Raw genomic sequence first — 20,210 nt, forward strand, 5'->3', positions numbered from 1 at the left:
CCATGGGGCACGTGGGCATAACCCTGATGTCCTATGAGCCAAGCTCCACGTGGTGGGGGCAGTGGGGGCAGTGGTGGGGGAGGGCAGATCACAACTTGGTGTGAGGTATGATGGATAAGGGTAGTGAAGGATGGAAAAATTAATTTTCTGAGCCTAGGAGAGAATTGAGAGTGGCCCATGCAGGCTGGGAAAATCCCCATGACATTAGGCCACTGAGCATAAGTTAGTGCTTCCTTATGGCCACAAAATTAGGGGCCTGGGCTTTTCCACATTCTTTGTCTCGTTTGCGGTAGCTAGCTCTCCATCTCTCTGGACCTGTTTCCTCAGTCACAAATGGGAGGCCCAAGGGGTACTGTGAATCAGTGAGGGGAGTCCAGGCACAAGGGAGGGGTGGTGCAGGCTGAATAAGCTTCTGTTAAGGAGCTGAAGAAATCGCAAGTTGTTATATGACCTCTCTGGGGAATCAGTGACTTCTAAGTTTCTCCACAAATAGTCCGTGGTGCTCAAGAGTGGAAGTCAGTTTGTGTCTACGGCACTGTGTGCACACCTGCTATGTGCAGAGCACTCTGCTTCGTGTCAGAGCTGGGGCAGGGGCGGGTGGGGGTACAGGGGAACGGTGAAGCTGCAAATAGGGCATGCTTCTTAGCCTTACAGAGTTTACGACAGGTGTGCTGTTGTAAGAAAGGTTTGCTCAACCAGCTGAGCCCCATGGATTAGGGGAAGGGCAATGCATCAACCTGTCACCCTGCCTTTCCTGTTGGCCAGCTAGCACGCCTTCACATGGCACTGCCCCATCCATGGGGTATACTGGCAGCTCATCTGAGAAGATTCTGTCAATTCACCACAGGGAGGGCCCCCTACCCTCTCTTTCCTCTCTTCCCCAATCCCTTCTTGTTGCCTCTCACTCAGGTGTACTACATCAACTTCACTGACTTTGCCAGCTATGAGGTGGTGGTGGATGAGAAGCCCTTCCTGCAGTGCACACGCAGCATCGAGACGGGCAAGACCAACTACAACACTTGCTATACCGCAGGCGTCTGCCTCCTCAAGGCCCGGCAGAAGATCGCCGTCAAGATGGTGCACGCTGACATCTCCATCAACATGAGCAAGCACACCACCTTCTTTGGGGCCATCAGGCTGGGTGAAGCCCCTGCATCCTAGATTCCCCCCATTTTGCCTCTGTCCGTGCCCCTTCCCTGGGTTTGGGAGCCAGGACTCCCAGAACCTCTAAGTGCTGCTGTGGAGTGAGGTATATTGGTGTTGCAGCCACAGAGAGAAATGCCTCAGTGCTATTTATTCCCCAGTGACTCCAGGGTGACAAGGCCTGCTTGACTTTCCAGAATGACCTTGAGTTAACAGGACAGTTGATGGAGCCCCAGGGTTTACATGAAGCAGAACCTTCTTTGGTTCCATGTTGACTGGCTTATGGCATGACTCTTCAACCCCGAGGTCCCTGTTGTCAGATCTATTGTTTGTTGCACTAAAATGAGGATCCAGGGCAGCAGGCCAGAGAAAGCAGAGGTGCACTCCAGACTCTGGGGGTGGACATCTGACCCCAAGGGGCTGCTGCTCCTCTCTTGGGTAGGGTGGTGGTGGGGGCGGAGTGGGAAGGTAGCATTGCAGCCTGAGAAGGCCAGAGAGGGAAAAGGCAGGTGCTTTTGGCAGAGACCATGAGAGAAACCTGCCAAGAGAGCATCCTTGGCAGTGGGAATGTTCTTTCTGCTCTATACTGTGGCCTGCAGGAGGGTCGGAGTACTCTTCCCACTCCGGCTGACAGCTACATTGTGGCAGCTTGCTGGGCTTTGGGAAGGGGAAGTTTGCTCTGCCTTGGAACAATCACAGGGAATGGCCACAAACCTGCCCGCATAAGACCCTGAATCCGTACTTGGGTCACACGTCTCTCATTTTATTTACAGCTGTGCTCCACACTCAGAAAACTCCCTGGGGTCACCTAGTTGCCCCCATTCCCAGCCTGACTAGAACTCCTGCCTTCTTTCTCCACAGAGCCTACCTCTGTCTGAGACAGGTGCCTAACCTGGGACCTGTGCTCATGTGAGTCTGGGATATTCTTTAGCTTACCTGGGCACAAAGAGAATTTTTCATTTATTAAAGAGTACAAACGTTTTTCATCCATTCCTAATCAATTCTGCCTGGAGACAAAGGGTTGGACTGGATGACCTCCAGAAGTCCCTTCAATTTCTAGTACTTGTGACTCTTAGCAGGTGGCCCTCACCACAGCCTTCTAAATTCCCAAACCCTAGGCTGCTCCTGGGCATTAGCAAGGCAGAACCTTTTTACCTGGCCTAGAAAGGGCAAGGGGTGAGGATAGGACAGAGGGATTTTGTTCAAGTTTGCTGCAACACAAGTGGACATTAGGCCAGGCCTTAGCTGAAAGGCCAGCTGCTGATGCCATACTGATCCAGTCTTTCTTCACTCTGGCTTCAAAAAGCCATAGCAGAGCATGGTCACCGCATATGCTCATGCTGCTCCTGTGAAGCCAGACTCAGGAGAAGCCAGTGTCTAGGCACTGAGCAGGGATCTGCCCCCTAGTTCAGGTCCAAATGCACCTTCCCCTAAACCCCAAGCTTCCCACCAGATCATATGGTAGGACCCTCGAGGGCCTTACTTCAACGTGCCTGGGCTCAGCCTGGCTTCTGAGTGCTAGGTCCAGCCCAAACGTGGGAAGGCCAGCCTTGTACAGTCTGCTCCTCTTGTTCCTAAAATGTGTTTCCTTTTCAGGAGATGGGGAATAAGTTCCTTCAGGCAGCTGAAATTCACCGAGAACAGCGGGTACTTATTTCTCGGCTGTGCCTTCCCTTTCTAAGCAACCACACTGCTTGGCCCTTCAAGGGTCAGGGTGAGAGGTGATGGGCTAGGCCTCCATTGTCTGGTTGCTAACGACAGCCTTGCAACCCAAGGTGAGGTGAACTCCAGGCATGTGTCTGTCCCTAACTCCTATATAGTGCCTTGGACAGTCTGCAGGTGTAGCAGAAACCAACAAGAACCTCTCCTTCATATTTGGAAATAATTTCTCTTTTACTATCTCTTTTGAGGAAGGCAAGGCTGATAATATGACAAACATCATTGTTTAGATGAGGCTTAGTGAGGTAGCACTCTCAGAGTGTTTTGACCAGTTTAAGCCGCAGACCTGGAGCTTCAGCCAGGTCTGACTCCAAAGTTGTTCCATTATACCACAGCACTGTGTGGAATTTGAGGTCTAGAGAGAACCAATAAAAGTGGTAATTTGGAACTGAAATCCTTGAGGGCTCTAGGGAGAAACCCAGAGATGCCTGTTTTCATTCCTCGACGGTAATACCTGTCCTCTTGGCTGCCAGGAGCTCTGTGGCAAAAAGAGTCAGACATTCCTTTGGGAAGCAGTCATCAACCGTAGAGCTCTTGTGTTCAGAAGAATCTTTCTGGCACCTTATTGAAGCAGCAGGCCTCTGGGACCCACAGAGCTGGTGGCCTTTATGTTCTTTCACCCATCCTAGGAACCAGCCAACCATCATGTGTGGAGCCCCTACTGTGGGCAAGGTCCTCCTTCCATTACCCTACAGACAGCTTGCAGGAGCCAGCTTGCTTCCCACAACTACTAGTGTGACTCCTTATCTCTTTCCCCCATACCTTAGAGACTTTGATACTACCAGGGTCTCTCAGGGATGGAGGGAAGACCTGAAAGAGGACTGGTTCTGAGGCCAGAAAGATGTGAGGAGAGAGGAGGAAAAGTCTTCCTAATTGTGCCCCTAAAGGGCATCCTGATACCATTCTATTCTCTGGACATGGAGGGGATGATAAAGGAAATAAGATCTCCACTGGACCCTTGATTCATTCTGAACCCTCCAAAGGAACTCCAGGGGGCAAGGGATGGGGGAAGCAATAGGTAGCTGGGGAGCCCTATTGCTGCTAAGTCATTGGCAAAGTGACAGAGCAATTTACTGATGAGAGAATGTGGAACTAGACGTGCAGTTTGGAATTATGCTGGTGTGAGTTTGCCAGAGGACCAATGCTAGCATGGAGAATGGGACAAGGACATTTGTGGGCAAGCAGATGACAGAGGTTTGAAGGAGAATTGCATGGCAGGAGTCTCTGCCAGCTACTTGGGCTTCAACAGCCAAGCTGGCACAAAAGACAGCTGGCGGAGGCTGCTCGGCTACTGGTTACCTGGAGAAGTAGTATTTGCCTATTTCCCGCTTCGTCCATCCTGAGCCAAATTTCTTTTGCTGAACAGGAAAGAGCTAGGAACCCTGGAGGTAAACAAAGACTTTGATCCACGTATGAGTGTGTGTGTTTATGTAACTTCCTGTGGACGCAAATAGATTCAGAGAAATTTAGAGCTAAAAAGGCCCTTAGAGGGAATCTAGCCCAACCTACATTCCACCCTGTTACTTATGTAGAAACTGAGGCCCAGAGAGGGAAGATGACCTGCCCCAAGTGGTGAGCAAGCCCCAACCTCTAGACTCAGCAGACTGAGGGGATAAAGCAGTTCCTGTCCCACATGGCCATCTTCTTTCTTCCACCCACAATCTCCAGGATGGAAGTACTTGGCCCTTTCAGGAGCCTGGCCAGGCAGGGAGTAGCTGCAGCCTTCATCAGAACTCTTCCTCCTCTCAAGGCATTCTCCTAGCTCTAGCTTCTGGACTGGAAAGCAGGAGACTGGCCCAGTACCAGCAAGTCCTTAGGCTACTGTAATGCTGCCTCAGGACCCATCCCTGCCTGGAGGCTCCTCTAGGCCCTGTGAGCACAAAGAATAAAGCTGATTTTTGTCTTTTAATCCATTTCAGGTCTCTCTCCAGGAGGGCTCGGGGTGTGTCATTTCTATATTCCTCCAGTTCTGATATTAGGGGGTGGGCTTTGTTGTGAGAATGGCCTGGAGCAGGCCCAATGCTGCTTTTGGGGGTCAGCATCCAGTGTGAGATACTGTGTATATAAACTATATATAATGTATATAAACTGGGATGTAAGTTTGTGTAAATTAATGGTTTATTCTTTGCAAATAAAGCGCTTTCCCTGTCTGTTCTTGAAATCCGCGTGAGCACTTCCTACATGTTAAGTGCTTCTTTGCAAATGGCGCCACACATGAGCTAGGGGAAAGACCAAGGCACCAATTTCAGAGGCAGCAACAGAAGGAAGATGGTCTGAATTTCCTGTTGGAACATCCCACATCCTCTCCATGCCTCAGACCACACTCCCACATCCCCATTACCTTAGGTCAGGGTGTCCAATCTTTTGGCTTCCCTGGGCCACATTGGAAGAAGAAGAATTGTCTTGGGCCACAAATAAAATACACTAACACTAACGATAGCTGATGAGCTAAAAAAAAAAAAAAAAAGTCACAGAAAATTCTCATAATGTTTTAAGAAAGTTTATGCATTTGTGTTGGGCCCCATTCAAAGCCATCCTGGCCCGCATGCCACAGGGTAGACAAGCTTGCCTTAGGTCTTCTGTGACCACATGACCAGCAGGCTAGATGTCCTGCCAAAAGGAACATTGTCCGGGGGTAGCAATACACAGAACTGACTCTCAGCTTAAGAATGTGGCATCTACAAAATACACTTCAGGCCTGGGCCCCAAATAGCTTGGGTAGACCCAGCCTCCAGCTCATTTTGCATATGAGGAAACCAACACTTAACGAATTTAAGTCGCTCACCCAGATTTACCCAACTAGTAAGTGTGTCAACCTGGTCTGATTCCTTCCCAGCCAAGACTGCTGTTACCTGGAAAAGTAGTATTTGCCTATTTTGCCCTCCATCCATCCTGAGCTAAAATCAATAGGGTAGAGGCTCACAGGAAGAAGACCAGATAGCAGCTCAAGAACACGTAGCTCAAGAGAGGTCTGGCGCTTTTCACAATCCCAGCACCTTTCCCCCCGGGCCGCCACCAATCCTTTGGCTTCCCTGGGCCCACCCCCGTGCCATCGTATAGGTGGAGCAATGTGCACACAGTAGACCACGACAAATCTGCAACGGCCAGGTGTGCATGGGCTGGGTGTTGCAGCCCAGGCTGGTCCTCTAGCCACCTTAGAGTTGTTTTTTTTTTTAAGGAAACCAGTCACAGGAAAGCTGCAGACTGTTTAAAAACACTTTATGGAAGCTCAGGGAAAATGTAATCTCTGGCACAAGAAGTAACGAAGACAGCAGAAAAGCAGAAGCATGTCTTTGGCCACTGTATACAAATCATCACATGAGGCAGGCACCCAGGGTAGAGGCAGCAGCTCACACTGCAGTAAACACGCAGGATGTTGTAGACCAAACTGACGAACGTAATGCAGGTAAATCACTGGACCAAATGGCACCCACCCAAGAGGAATGGAATGAGAGGGCTGTGAGCCAAACTTTGTAGCCTGTCATTGCAACAGCCATTAGACCAAGAGTCTGAGAGACTTCATTCAGAAGGAGAGTTCTTTATGGCTGCTAAAAGCCAGGCGCCTCATTTCCATCCTGAGCAGGCTGGCTGACTCTCAAACAAAGGGCAGAATTATAGGGCCACGCAAGTATAGGCAAGTTGCTGAGGGAACAAGAGAGAAAATTAGGCCTGAGTCCAACCCATTCTGTTATAGCTTTATGAGGCGGAAAGTGAGTGCGGGCTAGTGGGTAGCAGAGGGTATTTAGGGCATTGTTTGCTCAGGGATAGGAAGTGAGGAAAATGGTTGGAGAAGAAAATGGTTGGTGTAGCTCTCCAGTTTATAAAGTTCAATCACATTCAATATTGTTTCATCTTCCCAACAGCCTTTGAGGTAAGCAGGGGACAGATTGTTAGTCTCATTTTATAGGTGAAGAAAGGAGGCTCAGAGGTGACTGACTGCCCCAAAGTCACATGGCTTGAAGTTGGTGGAGCTTGAACTCAAAGCCCACTGGCTCTGCAGGCCCCAGTCCTACTCCTGTAGGAAGTAGGACTCAATGCCAGGAGATGGGGCTCAATGCCAGGAGATGGGGCTGTTTGACAGCTAGAGAAGGAGAGACATGCGCAGGGATCCTAGAGCCCTCAAAACAGAGGAGTTTGGTGCACAGGCAGTATCAGAACATGGGCTTTTTATTTTGTCCATTGTTTTCCTCAATGCTGGCACCAAAGTGCCTTCAGGGCACCTCTCCCCTAGGCTCTTCCCTGTTTCTTGGGACTCTCTCTCCTGTAGCTGCAAAGAAAGGGCAGAAAAGAGCTGGAAGGAAAAAGAAATGAAGTGAGAAAAGGAGTGCAGAAAACAAGCAAATGAACAGGCCCTTCCCATAAGGAGGACTGGTCAAATCAGGAGCGGGAGCCCCATAGGTGACTCTTGTCCTCCTGTTCTCACTGGGTCCATACCTTCCAGTCAGGCTGAAGGCTGCTGGGGATGTCTGTCAAATTATCTCCAGCTCCTGGGTCTCTGAGATACCAAACTTGGTCTTATGCTGGTCAAACAGTTTACGTAGGGCATCAATATAGAGTGCCTGATATTTAGCCACGATTTCCTGGCTTGGATTCTCAATCTTGGGCATTGGTAGAGGCTCCCCGACTGCCAGGGGAGACAATGAAGGAAAAGAGAAAAGCATCAGACTAGCTCATTTCTCAGAATAGGCCCCAGGCCTCAAGCCCAGACTATCCCCATCCTCACCTCAAAAAGCTGCCACTCATCCTAGCCAGCCTCCCTGCCTCTGAGCAGAGTCAGAGCTGAGGTTCAGCCTCAGAGCTAGATCCTGTGTCCTAGACTGAGGCTGCCAGCAGAAAGGCCCACTCACCAATGGTGGTTACAGGCCGATTATAGGGCAGAAGGCCCCAGGATTTCTTGGTGAAGCCACGTCCATAGAAAGCACAGGGGTAGATGTGTACCATACTCTGGAACCACTTCTGGAAGCGGTTGACAAAGCCACCAGGAGTGAAAATGTGCTGATTATAGAGGTCCGTCTCCCCAAAGGCATAGGCAGGTATTAGAGCCACCCTGCAGAGCAAAAGCATATCCTGTGAAGCCCAGAAAGGTAGGGACCTTGTCAAATGCCAGAACACTGATGGCCCGTGATCCCTGGGTCTGCCTACAGGCTTCCCAGACCTCAGTCCAGCTGTGCCTAGGTCCAAGTTGGGAGCTCCATGGCCTACCCCTGGCTGCCTGTGGGGGCAAAGCAGTAGTAAGCTAAAGGAGGAGGCAAGCTCAGACCCTCCTGGGAACCCCTGGGTCTGAAACGTTGGAAGGTAAGACCCAAGGGCCATGCCAGTTGATTTTCTTCACTTTAACACAAGCTAAGCTTGGCTCTCTCTGAGACAGAGTTGTTGCCAGTCCCCTTGTATAGAGGGACCGGCCCAGATGAGGGGCTGCTGTGAGGGAGAACAGGCTCAGGGCTGGCCCTCTGCCCTTTCTACTTCAGCAGAAATGCCTCCAGGACCTGGTCCCAGCTCTTCAACCCACAGGTGGCTTTCCTCCTCCCTCTTTTTTTTTTAACTTATTTTTTTAATTGACAAATAAAAATTATCTTCCTGATGACCATAGTTCATAAGAATGTATTGTATACTTCCTTCTCTCTCTGTGGATGTCCTTTCCTCAAAACCCCATCTTCTTCTTTCCCTGCAACACTTTTGGATCCCTTCCCCCAGCCTGGACTGGAGCTGTCCTTACCCATGCTGAAGGGCCGTGCGCACAAAACCAGACCGGTTCTTCAAGACCAGGGTGGAAGAGCCTGGCAGGCTGTATCTGCACTCAGCCAGTCCACCAACCACCACAATGATCATGTTGCCTGTGCCTTTATGAGTCAGCAGAAAGTCGATGGAAGATTGACTCACAGAGCAGGCCCCTGGTGGATAGAAAAAGCCAAACAGCCATTGGCCACTTCCCAAACCTCTAAATTTCCTCTCTACTGCTTCAAAGGAGGGACAGTGCAAGGAGCCTCACATCAGGCAGGTGAGCCTATGATAGCTGTTTCAGAACAGAGGGGATCGGGAGCTGGCCTTGCTCTCATGCATCCCCCTACACTTCTCCCTTGGGGAGCCATTTTTTCTTTGGCTTTGTGTCCTAGGAGCCAACTTACCTACAGACATTACATATTCCCTGAGGAAAGGCATCCAGAAAAAGGCTCCCAGTGTGAGCACGTAAGGGGTGATGCCAGGAAATATCTTGGAGAAGCCTGAGGCCTCTGTGGCAAACTGGCCAAACCATCCAAAGGCCAAGAGCCCATGAGGGTGGCAGACGAGGATGTAGTTGTGGCTGGGGGAGATGTCATGAGTTTTCAGAAGCTGCGGAAGAAAGTAGAATCAGGAGGGCTATCCCCAGGGTAGAGAACTCCTCTTTTGGGCAGAGATCTGAAAAGAAAAGGACGGCTAGGTCTAGCCATGCAGATTGCCCAATGTACAACTCCAGGGGGCGTCATTCTCAAAAGCCTCAATGTGGATGGCGCCCTCCACCCCTAGCCTGACCCAACTGCTAGCACTGAAGTCGGGGCTGAGCCCAGGCCTGAGTGGGGACCTGGGCCTACTGACCTTGAGAGGGAAGTAATTGCTGTAGTGTTTCCACAGGCACCAGCGCCTCACACAGGTAAACCGGCGGCCGCCTGAAAACAGAGGCAATGCAGCCAAGCTTTGTCCATTCCCACTGTGGGCCTGCCCTAGGGTGATCTCACCCCCTGCTGTTTCCTGGCCTCTTAAGTGGCAAGGAAGGTGGGCATATCAGGGCAATTTAGGACAGGCCTAGCTTCTGCTTCACTAGCTGCCCCTCCCCTAACCTACTCCAGTTCTGATCTGGGCCTTTCTACCACATTCAAAGGACCCCTTCCCTCAGCCTCTCTAGCCCAGGGAGGGACAGGCTAAAGGGCTGTCTGGGAATTGGCCAGAGCCTCTCAGGATTGTGATGAGAGAAGGGGAAAGAGCATGTGGCAACACAGCGCCAGCAGGACCCTTACCTCGCTCAGGGGTCTTCCAGTCAAAAGCCAGCCAGATGAGAATAAGCACAGTGACAGGCCAGTATGGTGTGAACACCACCAGGTAGAGGTTGACAATGGTCACAGTGGTTACTGCAGGAAGCCCAGACCAGAGTTAATGAATTTCAAGTGGTCCCTCATACTTACCCTCTCTCTGGAGTTCTGTCCATCCCAAGGTCATATGTACTCTCTCTCACCCATACCCACTCAACACTCTCACTTCTTCACCCCAGCACCTGGCCCACCTGCCCATGTCCCCAGCCCCCTCTCCTATATGGTCTTGGAAACCTGATTCAGGTCTAGAAGGCAAGGTGTCTTCCTCCCTAGCTGAGCTTCACACTGTAAGCCCTCTCCTCCCTGGGCCCTGCTCCAGCACTGCACTGGGCTCTGCCTGCAGTGTGGTCAATGGCAGTGAGCCAGTGGTGGGCCACCAGAGGTGGGAAATCCTGGAACAGTTTTCCTCCAGTTCACATCCTCCTCTCCATATCTTCTCTCTGAGGCATTAGTTAAGGGAATACCAGGGAAAGCACAAACCCACCTTCAGCCCGGTTGGGAGCACACCAGATGGCAAAGAAACAAAGAAAAATACAAACCGGAATAGAATAAGGTACTGAGCTGTATTAAGTTCCAGTAAGATAGGAAAGCTGTAGGTTAGTGTAGTTAGGAAGAGTTACTAGAGATGAGTCATAGGGAGCCACACTCAGAATTATTACTGAACTCAGTTTTTAAGGCAGCCGTAAGTAAGATTATTTGGGAAAGTAGGTCAATAAAAGGTTAGAAAAGACAGAGAACATTTCAAATTGAACATCGCAGATTGAACACAAGTTTTTGCCTTGACTTCTTGCTGGAGCTCCATGAAAATTATCATTAAAATGTTTTTTAAAATATAGATCCACAAGGAGAAAGAGAATTAATGAGATGCCAACAGCAGATAAGAGATATTAGCAAAACATTTCCATGTAGGACAGCAGATGGAGGAGGGGGTAACTGACTTAGAACAAAAAAATTAAAATCTAGTTACCTGCAAGGGGGATGCCTACAAGATGTGAGCCTATTTGCACTGGAGGATCTAGGAAAGACTCAGAATTTGGAGGCATCAGGTGCCACAAGAGGCAGGGATGAGGCACAGGGCTAGAAAAACTGGAGGATTGGTTGAAAGTCTGCCAAGGAATTAGAACCCCAGGTTCCCTCTCCTCCCCTACACAACTAGATGATGGGAGGATTGTTCCCCGAAAAATTGAACCAAACAGACTCTAGACTCAAATACTTACACTAGACACAGCTAAGATATTATATAAGCAATCAAACTATTAATCAAGTATATAAGTGGAATAAAGGAAATTTCAGATGCACACAGTCTCAGATAATTTGTCTCCCATGCTCCTGTCTCAGAAAACTACTGGAGAATGTGCTTCACCAAAATGAGGGAGTAAACCAAGAAAGAGGAAGGCATAGAATCCAGGAAAAAAATGACCCAATGAAGGAAGGCAGCAAGCAGGGCCAGGGATAGGGAGAGGTGAGCAAGGTGCCCAGGGCACAACATTGAGCAAGGCACTCACTCTCAGCTCATGCAAGTACTGGCCCATCACTTGCACAGCCCTGAGAGTGAGCACTTTCTTAAATTTTGCACCCAAGGTGCCTCAAGGGCCCTGGAGGTGACAGCTGTGCATGAGGCCAAATTGTAACAGGAAGACACTGAGCTCCAGCAGTGATGTTCTAAAGGAAATAAAATGATGGGGGGACTTAGATTCTTGTTGTACTTGCCCATACTGAGAGATTGATATGTCTGCAGAGATTCAGAGGGTGAATTCGTGATAACTAATAGATTTCTAATAGATAACAAAAGAAACGTAAAATGAAGCAATTAACTACAATTCATTTCAGTGCATGGTATGAGTAAGGCTACAACTAGAGTTTCTGAATGAAATGAACGATTTTCCTGATACTTTGTGGTAAGAAACTCATCCCCTAAATGGCTTTAGGATGCTTCACTATGAAATATTAAATTTGTGTGCCTGTTTCAAGATCACTGTACTCAATTTTTTTTTTTTTTTTTTTTTTTTTTTTTGGACGGAGTCTTGCTCTGTCACCTAGGTTGGAGTGCAGTGCCATGATCTCAGCTCACTGCAACCTCCACCTCCCGGGTTCAAGCAGTTCTCGTGCCTCAACCTCCCCAGTAGCTAGGATTACAGGCACGCACCACCACACCTGGCTAATTTTTGTATCTTTAGCAGAGACGGGGTGTCGCCATATTGGTCAGGCTGGTCTCGAACTCCTAATCTCAAGTGATCCACCTGCCTCAGCCTCCCAAAGTGCTAGGATTACAGGCATGAGCCGCTGCCACCGACCTGTACTCAATAATTTTATCTGTGAATTCTAGAGTCTGTGAAGCTTTTTATGTAACAGTTTTCTGCCCAACATTTCATAGGGAACATTCACAACTGTGCTTCCTCTTTTCTAATCTCAACGGTTTCTTTTTCCAGATAAACTTTGAAATTATTTTGTCAAATTGCAATGATGATACTTCTAGGATTGGAATTAGGTATTTTTAATCCTTATGTTAAGTAGAAAAAGTTTTATTTCTGTAAAATATTTAGTACTTAGATTCCAAAATTGATTTTAAAATATTACATTAAAAAATAAAATAAAACAAGGCAATTATTAACTTCAGGGAAAACAAGAAATTCCACGGAAAAGGAAATATAATCTTGGTGACTAGCTCAATTATGAATCATATTTTCTAGTCATAGGCATTTAACCAAAACCTGTGCTATAACAATTTTGGGAGGATGGGGAAAGAGGAAGTTCCAGTGATAGTGTATGCAGCCAAATTCTCATCTTCCATATTAGGAAGTCAATAGACAATGTCTAAAATTGTTACATCAGCAAATAATAAGATTTAGAAATATGGAAGTAAATCCCAGAAGAAAGATCCAACAAAGTTGAAAAGCACTGCCTTGGGAAAGAGCATTAAGGGTGGAGCAAAGGCCAGTAGTTCTTGGGTTTTGATAAGCACCATATGACACTACTGACTTCTTCGAGAAGTACACAGAGGCATGAGCCTAGTCCAGAGGACACCTCCCAGTTTCCTTTAGGCTCTGCTCAAACCTAGGCAGTGCTGGGGACATCTTGTAAGTGTGGCCTCAGGTGGGGTGCCCTGTGATGTGATGAATCTTGGATCTGCCACTTACTGTGTGTGACCAAAGACATTGCTGAGCCTCAGTTCCTCATCTGCAAGATGGGAACTAAAATACCAATATCTGCCCTATTTCCCTCACTTACTGGGAGGGCCTTCTCTCAAGGCCTTTACGGTCCAAATGGATTCAATTGCACTCCTAGAGTGAAGAGCTGAGAGGCCTCCGAAGGGCCATTGCCCCACTTGCCCTATGTGAGCTAGTGAGAAAGGGGCAAACACCGGCAGGCCACGTCTGCTGCCAGGACTGAGAGCTCTTCTGCCTGCCTTCTCTGTACTTCTTAGTATACCCAAAGTCAAACTCCAGTTAGGAGTCCTCTGAGTTCATTTTGTCCCTGAACTCATCCCCTTTCAGCCACTCTCCTCCTTAACCCTTCTCCGCTCCACCTGCGCCCCTGCCAGCTCACACTGGGACCTGATCCCTCAGTCTTGCTCCCTCCATTTCTCTCGTGCCCCGCCCCCATCTTCAAGTCCTATTAATTCGACTCCAATTTCTTGAATCTCCCTTCTTCTTTCCTCTTCTCTGCATCACCATCACTAATGGCCTGGTCCAAATTACTGCCATCTGGATTACTGCAACAGCCTCCTACCTGGCATTGCCCCTTTCACTTCTATCTTCCTATGATCAGTTTGCTTCACACAGCTAGAGTAATCTTTGATGCCATCACCTTGTGTCAATCTCCCTCATGGCTCCACATGGCTCTCAGAAAAAGTCCAAACTGCTTTCCATGGTTTACAAAGCCCTATACAATTTGTTCCCTGCCTGTTTCTCCAGTCTCTTCCTTCTTCCCTCTCTTGTTTGTTCATTCATTCATTCAATATCTATCGAACACCAATTCTGTACTTCTCACCCTCCACCTCACTTAACCACTGGCAGCTCCTTGAATGCATTATGTGCCCTTTGCCATCCTAGCTTTCCATGTGTTGCCCACTCTCTGCCCCAAATGTTCTTCCTTTCTTTGTCTATTTCCTATTTGTCCTTCAAGAGTCAACTCAAATTCAAGAGAAAAATGGGCAGAGGTCATAAATGGGCAGTTAACAGAAAAAGAAATACTAATTGCTGATAAACATGAAAAGATGCTCAATCTCATCAGTAATTAAGGACGTTCAAAGTGAGGCGACAGCTAATGGTTTCTTGCCTGTCACTTCTGGGTGGAGGTAGGAAGGACTGCGGATGAGTTCTCCATTCACTTTCCCTCCCGTGCTTTGGTAATCCCTCAAGTTCCATTTTGCAGCGACACAATTTGGTGGTGCCTCCATCTGCCTGAGTATTAGTGTCCACAGTGAGCGGTGACTCCCACCAACCTATGTTGGACATTCAGCATGAACAAGAAGTAACTATTTGCTGAGTTAAGCCACTGAGATTTCAGGGTAAATTTATCAGCATGGCATAACTAGACCATCCTGATTAATACACCCTGAATGCTCTCACTTTGCAAATGAGGAAAATAAGACTCAGAAAGGATAACAATTGCACAGATAGTAAGTAGTAGACCTGGAATTTGAAAACAAGTGAGGTGAGGTAAGGAATGCCCACCCTTCCTATTCACTGGCATGCCTCTGTGCCAGCTCTGTGCACCAGGGCCTACTTACATTCTTTATTCCTAGATAGTTTACAAGGTCACTTAATTCATGTCCCTGACTCCAGCCGGTACTCACCTGAACCACTGGAAAGGTGAGAGTGTTTTCTAGGACCCCTTCCCACAGTAATGATTTGTTTCAGCATTTAGAACACAGTGGCCAGCATAGAAATAACTTTGACCAAGTGTTTGTAGTGTAGGTGTTGGAAGACATGGATGGATAAATGGTCAAATTCCTCTGGACGAGGTTTCCAGAGCCTCGGTCTGCCACCTGACCCAACTGTCTGTCACTGGTGGTTTGCTTGAGTCCCTGTGATTGCACCTAAGCCCTTTTCCTTGGCTAGCCTCAGTGGAACTGCTCCTCATCTTCCCAAAGCATGCCCTCTACACCCCAATGTAGACCCAGGAGGGCTCACACCTGCAGCAAAACCCATGTGCATACACGCGCATATACACACCCCTGCATAGGCACACACCCATATGCACACACACACATGCCCACAGGGACACTCACAGATCCCACAAATACCATGGCCAACCTTCCTGGTTTTGCTGGAACAACCCTAGTTTGACCATTGAACATCCTGCAACCCTAAAATCCTTCAGTCTCAGGCAAACCAGGATGGTTGGTCCCCTACCAAAGGCTGAAGACTCACTGATAAAAAAGGCAATGGAGATCCAGTGGAAAACAGCAAAGACCTCCAGGGCGGTCTTGAGGTCCTTCTTAGAGGGCAAGAACATTGTGCCCAGCGTCCCAGTGGCTCCAGTTAAGCGCTGTTCAGCTGCCCAGCCCTGATTGCTCAGGAGTCTGTGATGTTCCCTCTCTTAATGTTTTCTTCTCCAGCCCCTGCCTAGTCTCCGCCCCTGTACCACCCCCCCCCCCGCCCCCACAGAATTACAGGACCACATAATGCCTCTGCTTATCCTGTTCCTTCCAGCTGCCCACTCACCTGTACTTTTACCCACTTGGGTATTGCCTGGACTGAGATTGTGACACTCTTTTGCACACCTGGCTAGAGAAATGTGGATGAAGCCCTGGTGTGGGAAGTTAGTGTGGGCGTGCAGCTGACAAGAGACCTCCAGGGCCAGTCTGGATGGTGGAGGGTGATGGGCAAGAGGGAGCCCGGGGCTCAAATGGGACACAGGACTTGCATTTCTGTTTCTGAAGCCCAACTGTCTATGATCTCTCAGTGACAATGTGATTGGAGGGCAAAGGGAAGGAGGTCACAGGCCAGGCCTTAGAAATGCCTTCAGCCTTTTGGTCAGTCTGGGAGAACTCATTACTCACATTGAAGAGACATCACATGTATGTCTGTGAGCTATCATAGGTACTGAATAAAACTTTTATTGAAAGAAGAAACAAATGTTAGGGTATATTATTCTGTGTACATGAAATTTTAGAATAGGCAAAACCAATCTGTAGTGAAACAAATCAGAGCAGTGGTTACCTGTGCTGGGGGATTGACTAGGAAGGGGCATGATGGAAATCTTTAGGGGTAACAGTGATGTTTTCTATCTTGAAAGGACTTTGAGTTACGCAGATCAAAACCTCATTACTCAGTGAGTATACACTTAAAATTTGTACATTTCACTGTCTGTTGATTTTACCTCAAAAGTAAACAAATGTAGAACTCTCATTAATTCTGAAGTGTTTAGGGGTGAAGAATACTAGGCTGGGCATGGTAGCTCACACCTGTAATCCCAGCACTTTGGGAGGCCAAGGCAGGAGGATCAGTTGAGGACAAGAATTAGAGATTACAGTGAGGTATGACCATGCCACTGCACTACAGCCTGGATGACAGAGTGAGACCCTGTCTCTAAAAAAACAAAACAAAAAAAGAGTGCTGACGTCTGCAATTTACTTTGAAATGCATATAAAATATATTGATGGGTGGATACAGGGATGTATTGATGGATAAATATGTAATAAATCAAACATAGCAAAATATTATCTGTGCAATCTAGGTGGTGGGTGTTCACTGTACGATTCTTTCAACTACTCTGTAGGTTTGAATTTTTTAATAATAGAATTTTGAAAAAAGAGTTCCCTCAAGGTCATACTTTGGGAGGCCAAGGCAGGTGGATCACCTGAGGTCTGGAGTTCGAGACCAGCCTGACCAACATGGAGAAACCCCATCTCGACTGAAAAATACACAATTAGCCAGGCGTGGTGGCACACGCCTGTAATCCCAGCTACTCGGGAGGCTGAGGCAGGAGAATCACTTGAACCCAGGAGGCGGAGGTTGCGGTGAGCTGAGATCGCACCACTGCACTCCAGCCTAGGCAACAGGAGCAAAACTGTGTCTCCAAAAAAAAAAAAAAAAAAAAAAATGCAGTGGCTCGCTCCTGTAATCCCAGCACTGTGGGAGGCCAAGGTGGGTGGATCACTTGAGGTCAGGAATTCGAGACCAGCCTGGCCAATATGGCAACACCCTGTCTCTACTAAAAATACAAAAAATTAGCTGGGCATGGTGGCGCGTGCCTGTAATCCCAACTACTCCGGAGGATGAGGCATGAGAATCACTTGAACCCAGGAGGCAGAGGTTGCAGTGAGCTGTGATCCTGCCACTGCACTCCAGCCTGGGCAACAGAGCATGACTCTGTCTCAAACAAAAAAAAAAAAAAGAAATTTTACAAATGTGACTTTTTTTCATGCACATACATATGCACATGTGGTCTTTGCCTGTGAGCATATATATACAAAGGGAAAATACATATCTGGTTGTCAACACATGTTTATATGTGCACATTAGTAGGTGGCATCTCCAAGTCTGTGTGTGATGGGAGATATGCGAGTGTGAAAGATACCAAGTCCAGCCAGGTGTGTCCTATAGACCAAATACATGGAAGGGTGGAAGCCTGGAAGGGTGTCTTAATGCAACATCTAATTATTATGAGGACATAATATATGCCAGGCACCATTCTGGGCAGCAAAACGAACTAAAAAAAAAAAATCATGCTTTTGTGAAGTTTATATTCTGGTGGAGGAAGTTTGTCTTCCTCCGTCTACTTCCTCCTTCTACTAAAATGATAGAAATTAATTAATTAACTAATTCTATAATGCGTTCTAAGGTGATAAAACCTACAGGGAAAAAACATTTGAGCAGAGTAAGAGGGATGGATGCAGAGTGCTGGGCAGTGGGAAGGGATCAGGCAGGGAGAGCAGGCTTTACAATTTTAAAAGGAGTGATCAGTAAAGGGCACGCTGAGAAGGTGGCATTTTAGCAAAGGCTTGAAGGAGATGAGGAAGTAAGCAGTGTGGCAATTTGGATTGAGAATGTTCTAGGCAGAAGAAACAGTAAGGGCACAGCCCCTGAAATAAGGTGTCCCTGGCAGGTCATGAGGAGGAGCAAGAAGACTTGAATCAAGTGAATGAGAAGAACTGAGTAGGTGAGGGCAGACAGCAGAGAGTCTGGCAAAGGCCTGCTCATGGAGGGCCTTGTAGGCCAACATAAGGACTCGGCCTTCTACTCTGACCGAAATGGGGAGCCTCTGTAGGGCTTTGAGCAGACAAAAGCCAGAAGGACTTAAGCTGCTAAAGGGTAGGGAAGAAGGAGGAGACCTTTGAGGGGCTACAACAATAATCCCCTGTGAGAGATAACAGTGCCTCACACCAGGTTGGTGGCAGTGGAGATGGAGAGAAGTAGTTGGATTCTCCATGAACATAGAATTCCACAAAAGACCATTTGGCAGAAGGGTTGGTGTTGGGATGAGGCAGAGGAATAACATTCTGTACGGCCCTGTGGGAAGGATCTACACTTGCCTGCCAAGGAAAAACCACCTCAGCACAGCTGGGGTTGGGCTATGGGCCAAGTGCGTGGAGCCCCAGGTCACTTCCAGGGGTCAGCACCCAGGCAGCGAGTAGAGACCGCAGCAGCCTGAAAAGAGAGGAAGAGCTGCCTACCAGAGAAGAAGGCCTGGGACTGAGAGGCCACTTCACTCCCTCCACTGAGACACTCCTGAGACCGGGCCTCATTTGTATCAAGTCTAGCCTTGCGGAACTGTGTTGACTCCACCTCTTCACACATCTGTCCCCTGCCCCTGATGCCTCGCTCTCCCATCTTGGTCTGGGAGCTCTCAGGGGCAGGAATTGGGTGGTTCTGGGTCTGACTGTTCTCACGTGCCCAGCCCCTAACACAGGCCACACAGTAGCCACTCACTGACAATTGTTATGAAAATGCCTGAGTGGATGGAGGCCTGGCCCATATGGCACTGGGCAAGTCTCTGAGGCTTGGTTTCCTCACTTCTAAATAGGAGATAATGAATGGTCACTCTCAGACATGTGAGAATCCAGAGAAGTAGCAGATGGTCGATCGCTTTGTGAACTGTGAAATGGTGTCCAAACACAGGTTGCCACCGTTGCTGCCATTGAGAGAAGGGGTGGGAAGGATACAGTGGGGCACTGAGGAGTGAAGGCCCAGAGCCAAACTGAACCTGTCCCAGGATGGGCTTCCCTCCAACAGCGTCACTGTGGAGAACGAATGGCAGAAATTCTGGAGCAGAAGCCATGGCAGGGTGAATGTTTTGGACATTTTGGAAGCCCTGCCTTCTCGTCCACAGAAAGAAGGCCATGTACCTAGCTGATGCATCTGCGTGCATTCTCCCCCGCCCCCCCATCCTAACACCAAACAGAGAAGTGGTCAAAATTATGTGGGGGCTTCCAGTCCTCAGTCCTATCCCCCTCTACCATCTCTCCACTCTATCCTCACAACATTCCTGGATTTTCTGAGACTCAGAGATGGTCAAAGCTGGAAGGGTTCTTGGAGTTTTCCATTAATAATTCCAAGCTACTCAGGGGAAGACTCTCCATGGCTTTCATTGAGACCCCTGCCAGTGAAATCTTTTTTCATACTCTCAGACCCAGGCTCAAACCTCACTGGTCCTACTCTCTAGGCTCCTGGAAACAGATGAAAAATAAAGCCAGTCATTCTTCCTTTACATAGCAGCTTTTACTCTGTCCAGGTAGGGTTGTCAGGTAAAATAACAGGATGCTAGTTAAATTGGAATTTCAGATAAACCATGAACAATGTTTGAGTGTAAGTATGTCCCATGCAATATTTGGGACATACTTACACTAAAACATTATTGCATGGGACATACTTCTACTCAAACATTATTTGTTATCCATCTGAAACTCAAATTTAACCAGGTTCTGTACTTTTATTTGCTAAATCTGGCAACCCTATGATCAGACCGGGATCATGTGGTCAAAGCAGTTGGCACACCCTGGCAGCCATAGCCAGGCCTTGTCTGGCACATCCAGAGAGCAGACCCCATTCTGTGGCTCACAAAGTCTGAACGTCATCCCCAATTTCTCAGCTGCCCCAGAAATCAGGCTAGCCTCCATCTCCTGCGCTTAATGGCTTACTCAGATTCTTCCAGCAGAGTCCCCACTGTGCTGAGGGATATTTCCTGCATGCCCAGCACCCACTGCCAGCCCACTCATCTCTTCTGATTCTGGTTCAAGGGCTAGTTCTCGCTTTCTCTCATTTAGCAAACTAAGAATGATCAGGGTATGGGAGCCTACCTAAGAAACCAAAGCAGGACATTAGTGATGGAAGGCAA

The 20,210-nt window shown here is 48.2% G+C and overlaps 2 protein-coding genes across 5 annotated transcripts in view; one reads left to right on the plus strand and one right to left on the minus strand.

The window, feature by feature from the left end:
- Positions 1–5,023, plus strand: part of EDA (ectodysplasin A) — a 423,831-nt gene extending 418,808 nt beyond the window's left edge. For both annotated transcript variants that reach the window (XM_030934766.1, XM_030934767.1), the window contains exon 8: positions 910–5,023. In XM_030934766.1, the coding sequence (XP_030790626.1) occupies positions 910–1,161 (252 nt within the window). In that variant the 3' untranslated portion in view covers positions 1,162–5,023. The remainder of the gene's footprint in view (positions 1–909) is intronic.
- Positions 5,024–6,064: 1,041 nt separating this feature from the next.
- Positions 6,065–15,429, minus strand: AWAT2 (acyl-CoA wax alcohol acyltransferase 2). Of its 3 annotated transcripts, none has more exons than XM_030934437.1 (8): positions 15,302–15,429; positions 9,855–9,965; positions 9,436–9,506; positions 8,988–9,192; positions 8,579–8,753; positions 7,710–7,909; positions 7,297–7,486; positions 6,065–6,504 (listed from the first exon to the last, which is right to left on the minus strand). In XM_030934437.1, exons 1-7 carry the CDS (start codon positions 15,384–15,386, stop codon positions 7,332–7,334), a joined length of 1,002 nt encoding a protein of 333 aa, XP_030790297.1. In that variant the 5' UTR covers positions 15,387–15,429; the 3' UTR covers positions 6,065–6,504; positions 7,297–7,331. The 3 variants fall into 3 exon arrangements, with proteins under 3 accessions (XP_030790297.1, XP_010382431.1, XP_030790296.1); XM_010384129.2 differs by having other exon boundaries at positions 6,065–7,153; XM_030934436.1 differs by having other exon boundaries at positions 15,284–15,413.
- Positions 15,430–20,210: the final 4,781 nt, after the last annotated feature.

Source organism: Rhinopithecus roxellana, chromosome 7, assembly GCF_007565055.1.
Source record: "Rhinopithecus roxellana isolate Shanxi Qingling chromosome 7, ASM756505v1, whole genome shotgun sequence".
NCBI classification, from domain to species: Eukaryota; Metazoa; Chordata; class Mammalia; order Primates; family Cercopithecidae; genus Rhinopithecus; species Rhinopithecus roxellana.

Excerpts from the sequence above, each read along its gene's own strand:
- AWAT2 (XM_030934436.1), bottom strand. The coding sequence starts at position 15,386 with ATGTTCTTGCCCTCTAAGAAGGACCTCAAGACCGCCCTGGAGGTCTTT. Across the intron at positions 9,966-15,283 it reads CAGTGAGTCTTCAGCCTTTG|TAACCACTGTGACCATTGTC; the intron begins GTAGGGGACCAA and ends GGCTTCCTGCAG. Across the intron at positions 8,754-8,987 it reads GGAATATGTAATGTCTGTAG|GGGCCTGCTCTGTGAGTCAA; the intron begins GTAAGTTGGCTC and ends TCTATCCACCAG.